Source organism: Orbicella faveolata, unplaced genomic scaffold, assembly GCF_042242905.1.
Source record: "Orbicella faveolata isolate gen_17 unplaced genomic scaffold, um_ofav_v1 contig_2, whole genome shotgun sequence".
Classification (NCBI taxonomy): Eukaryota; Metazoa; Cnidaria; class Anthozoa; order Scleractinia; family Merulinidae; genus Orbicella; species Orbicella faveolata.
Genome location: NW_028301547.1, coordinates 17,240,844 through 17,254,779, shown reverse-complemented (window position 1 = coordinate 17,254,779; position 13,936 = coordinate 17,240,844). Strand labels below are relative to the sequence as shown.

Sequence of the window (13,936 nt, the reverse complement as noted above, 5' to 3'; positions counted from 1 at the left end):
TCGAAAAAAAAAATTAAAATATTCTTCTACCTGGTTTAATTTGTACAATTGCGTAGAACTAAATATCCTAAACTCAATAATGGCGAAAAAAATCATTCTCTAAAAAGATCATGACCTAAGTAAAGAAAATTTATTAATTCACATATATTGGGCAATTGTATCGTTGCTCTAGAAGTTCCTTAAGATTCTTTGTTTTTTCTCGTATGGTTCTGATTGTTTTAATCCGGTGTTCAGGTTAGATCACAATAATGGACCTTAACAACTAACGCTATGTTTACCAAAGCCGCCAGTGTTACGGTAAATCTCGGTATAAAGAAGTCCGCATTTCTAAATGCGTAGCCTGACAGGTGTTCCTGTTGGTTTCGAAAGTCATCAATTGTTTCGAAACTGACCATTTATTATCATTCATATCCACCACGGCACTTAAATTAAAAACCTTGAAATGAAGGCATTTACTTAGCTGTTACTGTGGTGAGCATCAAGAACTAAGTGACTAATGCAGTAAGAATTTCACAGACTCAATCAACCAGTTGGATTCTTCACACAGCAAGCTCAGGGTACAATTGGGATCAAAGATTTCCTTTGTCGAATGAAATGAGTAGCAGTACACTGATAGAGGTGTTTGGTCATATCGTGGTCAGTTTTACACGAGGAGTCACAGAGCACTACAATCCACAAGAACCTGAATACATGGTACAGTCTTTTGGCACAGGTCGAGAATGGTATTATTATCCTGTTGACGAGCTTATTTACCAGGAGTACAGCGACAGAGAAGTCACAAGTTTGGACTATCTAGCGTCTAACAGTCTTGAAATAAGGGTAAGAAACGCGTGTTCTCCAGAGGAGGACGAAGAAACGCAGGAAGATCCGGAAAATGAAGATAGAGCAATGGCTTGGAAGCGACTCAGACCATCCGCTCTCCGTACAGTTTGTAACTCAATGTACATTGGAGCTTTGATTTCCCTACTAACTGCCGCCATTACAGGCTCAGTATACTTGTTGATTTCTTATATCTCTTACAAAACTGAACTCAACTGCGAATTTCACCCAAAGAGGTCAATTCCAGTACAAATACAGTGGATAAGATCAGTTTCTCGTATAATATCTTGCGCATTCTTTTACCTGTGGCCCTTTGCATGTTTTCTATTTGTTTTCCGTCCATATCAGTTGAAAGGTTTGAAAAGGAAACTGTTCTTAGTTTGTTGTTTTGTTTACTGTTTAGATTCAATTTATCGTGTGGCTCTACAAGCCCTTGGAATTTCTCATTCAAAGATTTCGACTCTACAAAGGATTCCGCTCGATGTTTTGTTTTGTGCCAGTTTAGGCTGGCAAGTCTATCTTCTAACAAGTCACTTCAGTATGCGTGAGACAAGAAAACAGCAGGTGACCTTTTTCTTTAAAATGATACTACCCGGATGTTCTAATTTATTTATTGGTTTGACTGCATCCTTTTTCATTTACCCGGCGTACAGGAAACAAAACGAGGACGGCAAACTGTTAATCGCACTCTTCGCTCCTCTCATTGGAGTCATAGTCAAGGCAATCTCGCGGATTTCCGTTCAGCGGTTATGGAACGTTGCCCATCCGGGATATTTGTTTGCATTGTTAGCACCGCTATACTTTGAATCAGCGGTTGTATTTCGAGTGTTACAAGCGGATCTTGGCAGTGTAGAATCAATTGCAGTTCTTGGAATAATTCACGGAGCTTTGGAAGTTGTAGAACGAAGCACCATGGTTGTTATTGATCACATTTGTCACGTGATTTGGAAAAGAACATCAGCTCCTTGGGGAAGTTTTCGTACTCCTCGCCGTGAGAGACTAATGGCTGATATCGCTATCACGAGCATGCTGTATGAATCAACTGCTATAGTGTCTGTTAACGGCTTTTTGTACTTGTATCAATTTATTTACTTACAAAACGATTCCCTTTTAAACCTGCTGCAGTCTTTCGCCTTTTGTACTTCAGTTCAACTGGTGATCGAGTGGTTTTTCACCAGCGTTTCTCTAGCGATCGAGACTCGCTATCAGAATATGGCTGTCATGGCTGTTTGGCGAAGACAATGGAAAAGACATGTTTTAGTCGCGATCGTAAATGTGGTACCATTAGCTTTGTGGACTGCTGGACACCTTTTAGTAATCGTACATGAACGCTTTAATGAGTCCGTGAACCAGCCTTGTAAAATCCCTTTTTCTTGACAGTTAGACACATAAAAACCGCGCCGTCCTCTGTTGGGGCCAAGCTTGTCTGGACAATTTCAACTAATGTAGTAAGGACATCTCCTTGATGATCACTAGGGATGAACCGCTAATACAGGCTTAAAGTTGCCGATTAAGGGGAAATGATGTTGCGAACTTTTCTTCATCTTACCGTCTTGGCAGGAGTCGGCGGGATGAACTACACATTGTACATAAATGTCATCACCTTTATTACCGAAGATATTAGATTAATCAGCTGAAAAGTAGAGATTGCTGAATAAGTTTTAAGTTTTGTATAGAATAACATTAAAATATTTCTTGCAGGATTTCCTACAAAATAAAATCGTAGAAATCCCACTTATGCGTGAGACGTTTTGAGTTGTATCACTGACTGACGTTGACTGAAGAAAATTTGTTTATACAAAATTAAAAATTATAGGTATACTGAGTGACGATATCATTTTTGAAATCATTTTTGAACCTTTAACTGTACTTTAATGCTGCTGTATAATCGAAACATCTTCGGATCTCCCTCGGACGACTACGGCAATCTTCGGTTATGTTCAAAAATCTTCGGACATTTTCGGGAAATGTTGGGAAACGTCCTGTGGCCTCAGTTCGGACAACTTTTGGAGCTTCTTCGGAAACTAGTCGGAAATCTTCGGAAAATCATCATAAACGTTGTTACTAGTATGTTGATGTATTGTGGGGATTTAATATAACAAAAAGAAAATTACACGGTCGCTTGGAGATACGAATTTTTTCCTCTTATGTTGAAACTTATTCCACTCGTTTGCTGCGCTCACTCATGAAATATTCAACCCTCGAAGAGAGATTTCGTATCTCTGCGCGGCCATGTACACAATCATGAGTATGACTTTAAGAAGTAAAACCACCAAGATATATTTTTATTGTTGAAAAATTAAAAATAATAAAAATGCTATATAAGTACACTGCATTTTAAAAAAGGTTTTTTGATGGCTACTCATGCGTAAGACCGTGATTTAAAATTGAAAATGTCTGCCAGGAAAAAATAGTCTCTCCACAGACGTTTAGATTTTTGCTTCGAGTGTTTTGGCTTAAACAATGAAACCCTCTGTTTTTGTCTTTTCCCAGGGCCACTGCACCTCTCTGCGTTTGAGCAGTTAATACGTTTTCTACTGGTCTCGAAGAACTCGATCAACGCAAAACATACAACACTGAACAGAGGGTCTGTGAACATTATAATCATCATCAGGATCATAACCTCTTGAAAAAAGTCACTAAAAGCCAACTAAATTCTTGTACAAGCGAAAGCAGAGAATCTTAATGCGAGTACTTTTTAACCAGAAATGTAGTAAAATCACCATGGTGGGTGCCCTTGAATTTGGTATCACTTTAAGCAACTAATTATGGTTATGCCCTCTCAGAACTGATCAACGCTTTTGTTTTCGTTTAGTTTTCAAAACAAACTCTCATTCGTAGGTCTAGTTGACGAAACAGCTAACGCAACCTTTTAGTAAACGACGATCTCAACTAGGAACGAAAGCGTTTTTATCCTTTTCACGTTTTGGTTTCCAACCTATGTTGGAAACGATTGTTCTACAAGGAATTGGAGTGGTAATTTTAAATGGAGAGAGAAGTAGTTACGTACTTTCTGTTAATTTTGGTTCTATTTCCTGAAAATTAACATAGGTACTGATTAGATTGCTAAACAAACCCTTTAGCAAAATTTGAGTCAGTTTGCACGTTCAGTATGTTAATTTTCAGCCCTAGATTACTTAAATAATCGCTTTCTTGTATTTATTTTTTCTTGATAATGGCGTCATGATCACTTTGAAACGCCGAGTCTTTCAGTCATTTTTGAATATCTCTGCTTAAGCAAATCTCTTTTAATCAAAAATTAAAAATTACGTCCAAAATTTTTGAAATATACAGTCCTAGGAGAAGAACAAGAAACCGAATTTAAAAATCGAAAAAAAATTAAGATATTCTTCTATCTAGTTTAATTTGTAAAATTGCGTAGAACTAAATATCCTAAATTTAATAACGGCGTAAAAACTCATTCTCTAAAAAGATCGTAATCTAAGTAAACAAAATTTATTAATTCACATAGATTGGGCAATTGTATCGTTGTGCTAGAAGTTCTTTAGGGTTCTTTGTTTTTATTCGTATGTTTCTGATTGTTTCAACCCAGTGCGCAGCTTAGATCACAATAATGGACCTTAATAATTAACGCTACGTTTACCAAAGCCGCCAGTGTTACGGTAAATCTCGGTATAAAGAAGTCCGCATTTCTAAATGCGTAGCCCGACAGGTGTTCCTGTTGGTTTCGAAAGTATTCGACTGTTTCGAAACTGACCATTTATTATCATTCATATCCACCACGGTACTTAAATTGAAAACCTTGAAATGAAGGCATTTACTTAGCTGTTATTGTCGCGAGCATCAAGAACTAAGTGACTAGCGCAGTAAGAACTTCACAGATTCAATTAACCAGTTGGATTCTTCAGACGGCAAGCTCAGGGTACAAGATTTCCTTTGTCGAATAAGATAAGTAGCAGTACACTGATAGAGGTGTTTGGTCATATCGTATTCAGTTTTACACGAGGTGTGGCAGAGCACTACAACCCACAAGAGCCTGAATACACAGCAGAGTCTTTTGGCTACGATCCTCTACAAAGCACAGATCGAGAATGGTATTATTATCCTGTTGACGGGCTTATTTACCAGGAGTACAGCGACAGAGAAGCCACAACCTTGGACTATCTAGCGGCTAGAAGACTTGATATAAGGGTTATAAACGCGTGCTCAACAGAAGAAAACGAAGAAACACAGGAAGATCAGCAAGATGAAGATAGAGCAATGGCTTGGAAGCGACTCAGACCATCCGCTTTCCGTACAGTTTGTAAATCAATGTACATTGGAGCTTTGATTTCACTACTAACTGCCACCATTGTAGGCTCAGTATACCTGTTGATTCCTTATATCTCTTACAAAACTGAACTCAACTGCGAATATCACCCAGAGAGGTCAATTCCAGTACAAATACAATGGATAAGATCAGTTTCCAGTATAATATCTTGCGCATTCATTTACTTGTGGCCCTTTGCATGTTTTCTATTTCTTTTCCGTCCATATCAGTTGCAAGGTTTGAAAAGGAAACTGTTCCTGGTTTCTTGCTTTGTTTACTGTTTAGATTCAATTTACCGTGTGGCTCTATAAGCCCTAGAATTTCTCAATCAAAGATTTCTTCTCTACAAAAGATTCCACTCAATGTTTTGTTTTGTGCCAGTGTAGGCTGGCAAATCTATCTTCTAACAATTCACTTCCATATGCGACGGACAAAGAAACAGCAGGTGACTTTTTTCTTTAAAATGTTACTACCCGACTTTTCACATTTACTTAGTGCTTTCATTGTAGCCGTTTTCATTTACCCAGCGTATAACAAACAACATAAGGAAGTCAAACTGTTAATCGCACTCTTCGTTCCTCTCATTGGAGTCATAGTCAAAACAATCTCGCGAATTTCCCTTCAGCGGTTAAGGAACATTACTCATCCGGGATATTCCTACGCCTTGTTGACACCGCTGTATTTTGGATCAGCGGTTGTATTTCGAGTGCTACAAGCGGATCTTGGCAGTATACAATCCATCGCCATTCTTGGAATAATTCATGGCGCTACAGAAGTCATAGAACGAAGCACCATGGTTGTGATTGATCGCATTTGTCACGTGATTTGGAAGAGAAAATCTGCTCCTTGGGGAAGTTTTCGTACTCCTCGCCGTGAGAGACTAATGGCTGATATCGCTATCATGAGCATGTTGTATGAATCAACTGCTACAGTGTCTGTTAACGGCTTTCTGTACTTGTATCAACTTATCTACATACAAGACGATTCCCTTTTAAAGTTGATGCAGTCTTTCGCCTTTCATACCTCAGTTCAGCCTGCGATTGAGTGGTTCTTCACTAACGTCTCTCTAGCGATCGAGACTCGCTATCAGAATATGGCCGTCATGGCTGTTTGGCAAAGAAGATGGAAAAGACATGTTTTAGTCGCGATCGTAAATGTTGTTCCATTAGCTCTTTGGACAACTGGAAACCTTTTAGTAATCGTACATGAACGCTTCAATGTGTCCGTGAACCAGCCTTGCAAAATGCCGTTTTCTTGAGAATTAAGACACATAAAACCCCTCCTCTGTTGAGGCCACGTTGATCTGAACAACATATATACAGCAAGCTATCTCCTCGATGATCACTATGATCAAACGCTGAGAAGTCCATAATCTCGAGGAAATAATTTAGGCAACTTTCTTCATGCGAGCACGTTACCTCACAGTCTTGGCAGAACGTGGCGTGATCATAGTTAGTAGAGGGGTGATGAACCTTTTAAAATTATACTGAAGATAACAAGTCAATAAACTGAACAAGTAGAGACTACTCAACACGTTTATAACCTTGTATAGACTATCGCGAGAATATTGTTGTAGGATGGAGTAACTTGATTTGGAACAAAAAAAACTCTTTTTTCGCCTAAGGAAAATTGCAGTCACGTGGAAGACTCATTAAGTTGTACCACTGAGGTTCATCGGGAAAAAATAGACGTTTCAAGTTAGCGTTCGAGTTCTATAAGCTGTGTTTACATGATATTGGAGTGACTTTGATACCGGCGCGAGTTCACCGCAGTCCCCACTCGTGGCTCTGTGTTGGTTTACCTGATACCACCAGAAAAATGTTATACCGGACCACAGTTACTACCTATCACCGGACGAGTCATTCGGGCGTGAATTTACCCGATTACTGAAGCTGAGCCAGAATTTCATTCCGGTACGAAATCTTGCAAGAGTATCATGTAAACGAAGAACAACATCAATCTCGTGGGAGACTGGAGCCGAGTGATGCATGCGTAGTTCATTTCATCCAATCCAAGATGGCGTCGCGTAAACCACATTGGGGCATGTGTCCCCTATATAAGCATGATACGAAATCAAGTTGTAATCCTGGTATCAAACTCCCGCTGGCGCGAGTTTTCTCATGTAAACAGTGACTACCTCCCCTCCCTCCCCCCCCCCCCCCCCGACAAAAAAAAGAGTTTACGTATCGTTAAAATAAAGATGAGATGTGCCTTTCTGGAACCGATGAAAGCCGTTGTTTTTGTTTGTTTTGTTTTGAAAAAAGAACTGCATCCTTACCAACACTTGACGGAGGGGAACAATGCTGTACCTTAGAGTAAACTTAGACGGCAGCACATATTCATACTATTGACGAGCGAAAGCGTTTCTTACCTTGTTTCTGTTTTGCTCATAATATCTGAAGGAAATGATTTTTGCACAATGGATTGTGGTTAGAAATCAGTGTAAATAGAGAGGTAGTCATGCGGGTAATTGTTACAAACTAATGAAATTCAACATGAAGTGGAGGACAATTATATAAACAAATAAATAAATTATATAAATAATGAACGTCAAGAACGTTTGATCCTTGCAATCCCACACATTGTGTTTTATTTCATAATTGGTTCATGCTGTATAGCGTTCATCACCGAGTTATGAAGCACGCGGAAAGTTTGGAGAACGCCGAAAAGAAGCGTGAGGGTAAATATTTAAACATTTTGCGTAATGTACCGGCCTACATTAGCTTAGAGCTTATATTTCTTATTAATAAACCTTATTAACTCGTAATGCATTCTCCTCATGCATTCTCTTAGATTAAATTCCGCTCACATCACTTTGTATTACTTATTAACCGGGAGTGAGGTCTGCATGGGAAAATATCAAACCGAGACCTTGCCGGCAAGGCCGAGGTTTGCGATTTTCCCCTAAGACCGACCGGTCGAGGTTAATAACTAGTTTATTATATGGCCTATGAAAACAAAAACAAAACAAAAACGTCATCCGGTAAAGCGCGTACTTATCTTGCCATGCATTCCTCTTTTCCAGCCAATTTCTTCTTATCCGTTTCCTTCGTCCTGTCTGGTACCAACTCGTTCGTAACTTAATTTTGTGAATTCGCTGTACTTTTGCTAAAATTTTGTTTGATCAGGGTAATAGAATCGGCACTCTCCGAGTGTTCAGGCATCGTTTTCACCTGCTATAATTTTCAGGAAAAAAGCAACAGTTTTTTTTTTTTAACTTCCCTTCGCTTTGTTTCAGGAGGCCCGTAATCGGCCTGTGGGCATTACGGGAGAATAATGCCCTAGTATTAGCCAATCAGAGCGCGCGAAGTATCAGCTATAAACACTAGCCATATAATAAAGCTTTTTTTCTAACAGCCTCTAATTCCTTTCATTTCCGAGAGGTTTCATTACAGCCAAACGGTAGCCTGCGTTGCAGGTGTAAACGGGAAAGGGGTGGGGATGGGGGAGGCGAAAAACCTTCCATCCCTGCTCTCCACCTCCCTCCCCGTTTCCCTCATTAAATAGGGAGTTTTAGCAAATCACGACGGCGACGGCGATGTGAGCGTCACCAAACAAAAGGTTTAACGAGAAGAACAATAGTTCTGCACGTGCGTTTGGAATCTTGGTACATTTCTTAGCCGTCTTCTGCAAAACAACAACGCGAAATGACCAAGTTCTACGTATTTTGGAGAACGCGAACCACAATGGCTAACTTTTCGTGTCTTCCTTTGGAATTGAACGCTGTTATTGCATATTTAGCCTGAGCATGTTTTTAGACCCATAGGCGTACTGAAAAGATCTACACAGTTGAAACATTCCAAGGTAAAACATAAATCCATTTTTACAAAGCGTCGTCACTGCTAAAACTCCCTAATATCAATTTCACGGCGGGATGAGAACTTTTAAAATACGCTTGAGAAGCCAGACATGGAAGCCAAAAATAGAAACCACGAGTCATAAAGAATAAGCAACATTATTCAGTATAGTTAAGCGAGGATGAAGGTCAGCGTATTAATCCCCTAAATAGGCCTTGTTCTCAAGATAATTCCTCCCAAGTTGTTTTGAGACTGGTACCCAGCTCTTTCGCGGATGTTGTCATCACGCGCGGTGCGTGGAGGTTTTCGTGAAGGACGAAATTGCGTGTTTAGCTGGTTGGGCTAACTTAGAGAATTTTTCCTAACATTCATCGTTGCTTAAAAAACTATGATAACCCTTTGTTGAGGTTACAACTTAATAGACTGGTATTTGGAATTTCCTTCGATTTTATCCCAATACAATAAGTCCGAACGTCCTTACAAAAAGCAAAATTTACCACCATTTGTAATAAAATAATGTAAATACCATACAGTGGAATGAATTTAGCACTGTCACTCTTGCAATTGACGCACATACTAAACATTAGGAATTTCATATTCCGCTGTTGGTTTAATTTCATTATTTTCTTTGTCTAAGGCGAGTAAACTAGCAGTTCATTATAGGAACAGCGACTACCAGTCTGGGATTAACGCCATTAACTTTCCAATTAAAACGGGCAGCAGTACGCTGGTAGAGAGAGGCATGTGGTCACATCTTGTTCAGTTTTACACAAGGCGTGACGGAGCACTACAATCCACAAGAACTTGAATTCACGGCAGAGTCTTTTGGCTACGATCCTCTACAAAGCACAGGTCGAGAATAGTATTATCATCCTGTTGATGAGCTTATTTACCAGGAGTACAGCGACAGAGAAGCCACAAACTTAAACAACTCGGCAGATAAGGTGTTTGATGTCAGGATTATAAACGCGTGCTCAACAGAGGAAAATGGCGAAACACAAGAAAGTCAGAGATGAAGAAAGAGCAATGGCTTGGAAGCGACTCAGACCGCCATCCGCTCTCCGTACAGTTTGTAAATCAATGTACATTGGAGCTTTGATTTCATTACTTTACTTTACATTGTCGTCTCTCACCTCACTTACAAAAATAAACTTGACTGCTATTTTCACAGAAAGGAGACAATTCCAGTTCAAGTGCAGTGGATGAGATCAATTTCTGGTGTGGTGTCTAGCGCTTTCCTTTACGTGTGGTACTTTGTGAACATCTTATTTCATTTCCGCCCATATCAGTTAATGGGACTGAGAAGAAAACTTATTCTGATTTGTGGCCTTTTCTATTGTTTGGAAACACTTTATCGTATCGTTCTACAAGCGCTGAAAATACCGTATTCCAAGTTTTCCACATTACTGAAGATTCCACTCAACACTATGTTTTTTTATCAGTTTATGTTGTCAAGTCTCTCTTTTAACGAATCATTTTCGAATGCGACGAACAAGAAGACAGCAGGTGGCCTTTTTCCTACAAATGATACTCCCAGGCTGTTTTTGTTTCATTTTCGCTATGATGTCAGTGTCTTTCATTTACCCCACGTACAACCAACAGCACAAGGAAGGCAAACTGTTAATCGGAACCCTGGTTCCTCTCATTGGCGTCGCACTTTCGCGAATTTCCGTTCAGCGGTTATGGAACATCACTCATCCGGGTTATTCCTAGGTCTTATTAGTCCCGCTGTATTTTTGCTCAGCGGTTATGTTTCGAGTATTACAGGGGATCTTAACAATATACGATCAATCGCCTTTCTTGGATTAATTCACAGTGTTGCAGAAGTTATAGATTAAGAACGAAGCATCATGGTTGTAATTGATCACTTCTGTCATGTCATTTGCAAAAAAAGATCAGCTCCTTGGGGAAGTTTTCGTACTCCTCGCCGCGAAAGACTAATGGCTGATACCGCTACCATGAGCATCAGAGGATGTTGTATGAATCAACTGGAGTAGTGCCTGTAAAAAAATGTTTCAATTCATTTATTTACAAAACGATTCCCTCTTAAAGTTAACGCAGTCTTTGCAGTCAGAACCGTGATCGAGTGGTTTTTCACCAGCGTCTCTCTAGCGATCGAGACTCGCTATCAGAATATGGCTGTCATGGCTGTTTGGCGGAGAAGATGGAAAAGACATATCTTGGTAGCAGTTGTAAATGCGATGCCTTTAGTACTGTGGACTAGTACTAACCTCATAGAGGTTGTACATGGACGTTTCCGTGAAACTAACCAGCCTTCCAAAATGCCGCTCGCTTGAGAGTAGCAAAGCTGCAAAGGGTGCTTTCCATTCGCTGAAAAACTCTGGTTTTGACTGCTGAAAATTTCCAGGGACGAATTTTTTTTTTTTTTTTAATAATTTTAATTTACAAAACACAGTTCTACAATACTTACGTTACTTACAATACGGGTCACTTATGCTGGCAATACAATACTCAATACAGTTCCTTACAGAAAATACAATTACTTGCAATACGGGCTACTTACACTGCTAACAATATAATATTCTACTTACGTTACTTGCTGTACATACAGTTACTTACAATACGTTATACTCTGTATTGACTTTGAGGAGGGAGGAGTACTTCTCACTAAAACATTTAATTAAGACAAATTTTCAAGCTTGTATTTAATGTGTAGCTTACTGATAAAATCCTGAATGGAGATGGCCAGGCTATTTAACTTGCTTGAATAAATATAATGGCGCATAAATAAGGTGGTGTAGTTGAATTTCCGTATTATTGCTATGTCGTGGGAGCTTGCAGTAATACCGAACAAGGTCTCCTCTGTGGTAGGAGAAATTTGACACGCATTCACTTGGTTGAACCAGCTCAAGACTTTTTGGGTAAACAATTTGGTAAACATACATTCGATAAAAGAGTGCTCAATTGAATCTTTATCTCCGCAGTATAGACATTCATCGTCCGCCTTAATACCAAATCTGAATAGTTCTTTCTTAGTTACTATCGTTCTATGGATTAATTTAAATTGAAACTCTTTGAGTTTAGTTTCCTTACAAATATTTTTTAGTGATTTAAAGATCTTAGTCCACACGTCCCTTTTTAAAGAGAGTTTTTCGCTCCAACGTTTAGGGCCCGTTTGATCTTCGGTGTGAATCTTGACGTTAAGCAAATTATAAAAGTCCTTTGACTTAGCCTTGTGCAGATTAATTTGTGTCGATTCGTTGAGGGAAAAGATATTATTATTTCCGGTAAAAAATGATTTGTTGATGATGTCGGAGCACTTGGCTAGAGACCTTAAGCGTTCCGGAATAGCACTAACAACTTGATGATACTGTAAAAAATTGGATTCACAGGAATATTTATCCCAAAACTCGCGGAATGTTAAAAAATTGCCACTTTCATTCAATAGGTCATTAATTGATAGAATACCCTTTTTAAACCATTCACTAAGGAAGATGGGTTTCCCATCCACCAATATATGTTTGTTATTAAACAATACTAACTCCTGCTTTTGATCATACGAGTAAAGAGTTTGTAATTCGTTGAAGAAGTCTAGTATCTTCTTATAGAAGGGCGGGAGATCTTTAGAATAATTTGTGTCGTAGTTGCATCTTAGTAGAAAGTTTAAACCTCCCTTTCTTCTGAAATAGTGCTCTGGAATAATACACCAATTACTATTGTCCGAAGTCCGCAACAGTCTCGGGATCCAGGCGAGTTTTAGGGCTTTTAACATGATATCAAAGTCGGTCATGCGTATTCCACCGTTGTCTGGATCCTGGTAAAGGCCTGATCTTTTTATTTTATCTTTTTTGTTTTTCCAGAGGAACTTAAAAGATTTTGTTCTTACAATTTCCACAATTCCTTTGGGAACATCCAGATTAGAGGCCGAATAAATAAGTTGCGATATGCCCAAGGTTTTAATTAACATGGCTCTTCCAAATATCGTCAAGTCCCGTGAACTCCACATATCCAGCTTAATTTGCAACTTTTGGATCTTTTTGTCGAAGTTGAGCTCGTTATTCTCCTTAATATTATCCGAAAAATATATCCCCAATATCTTAACGGGGCTGTGGAACCATTTTAAATCCAGAGGCTACTTCTATTACTTTTCCATTTCCCCAACCAAAGCGCCTTCGTTTTCTTTACATTTAAGGACAGGCCAGCAATTCGTTCGAAATCCCCAACAATTTTCAAGGCCATTTCTAAAGATTCTATGTCCGCATTGAATAGAGTTGTATCATCAGCGAATTGGGACAGCTTGATTTCCTTACCGAAGACTTTGATTCCTCTCACGTTGGAATCCTGACGTATCTTATTTGAGAGTACCTCTGCAGAAAGAATAAACAAATAAGGGGAGAGTGGGCAACCTTGTCGAACTCCTTTTGATGGTTTAAACCAACTGGTTATAAAACCATTGTTTTGTACCGCACCTTCTGTGTTCGTGTAGAATATCTTAATCCAGCGCTTGATGTCACTACCAAAATTAAAATGGTCTAAAGTTTTCATTATAAAAGGCCATTCAATCGAATCAAAAGCTTTACGGAAGTCTAGGGAGGTTAGAATGCCAGGTAAGTTTTGTAGATTCGTATATTCCATTATGTCACTTATAAGTCGGATATTTTCCCCAATGTATCTCCCTTTTACGAAGCCTGTTTGGTCAGAGTGGATAAGGTTTGGTAGTGTCGGTTCAATGCGTTTTGCTATTGCTTTTGCCGCTATTTTAAGATCAACATTAAGCAAAGTAATCGGTCTCCAGTTTGAAAGATCTAGGAGTGACCCGTCTTCTTTCGGAACTAAAGTAATTATTCCCCTTCGTTTTGAAATGGAGAGTTCACCTTTCTCGTGCGCTTCGTTAAAACTTGCTATTAAATCGTTTCCTAAAAGATCGAAAAAATAGGTATAAAATTCAACGGTAAATCCATCTTCCCCCGGTGCTTTATCATTCTGAAAGGTTTCTAGTATCTTTTTGCATTCTTCGTACGTAAGTGGACCCTCCAAGGTTCCTTGCACGTCCTCTGAAAGCTTAGGCGATTCAACATTTTCAGTGAAT

General features: G+C 39.1%; 1 protein-coding gene and 1 pseudogene across 1 annotated transcript; both read left to right on the top strand.

Moving 5' to 3' along the window:
• The first annotated feature begins 442 nt into the window (after nt 1–442).
• Nucleotides 443–2,553, top strand: LOC149112205 (uncharacterized). Its single transcript, XM_089290007.1, has one exon. The coding sequence runs from the start codon at nt 595–597 to the stop codon at nt 2,194–2,196; it is 1,602 nt and encodes a 533-aa protein (XP_089146133.1). The 5' UTR covers nt 443–594; the 3' UTR covers nt 2,197–2,553.
• A 2,118-nt stretch (nt 2,554–4,671) lies between these two features.
• LOC149112204 (uncharacterized) lies at nt 4,672–6,867 on the top strand (annotated as a pseudogene).
• Nucleotides 6,868–13,936: the final 7,069 nt, after the last annotated feature.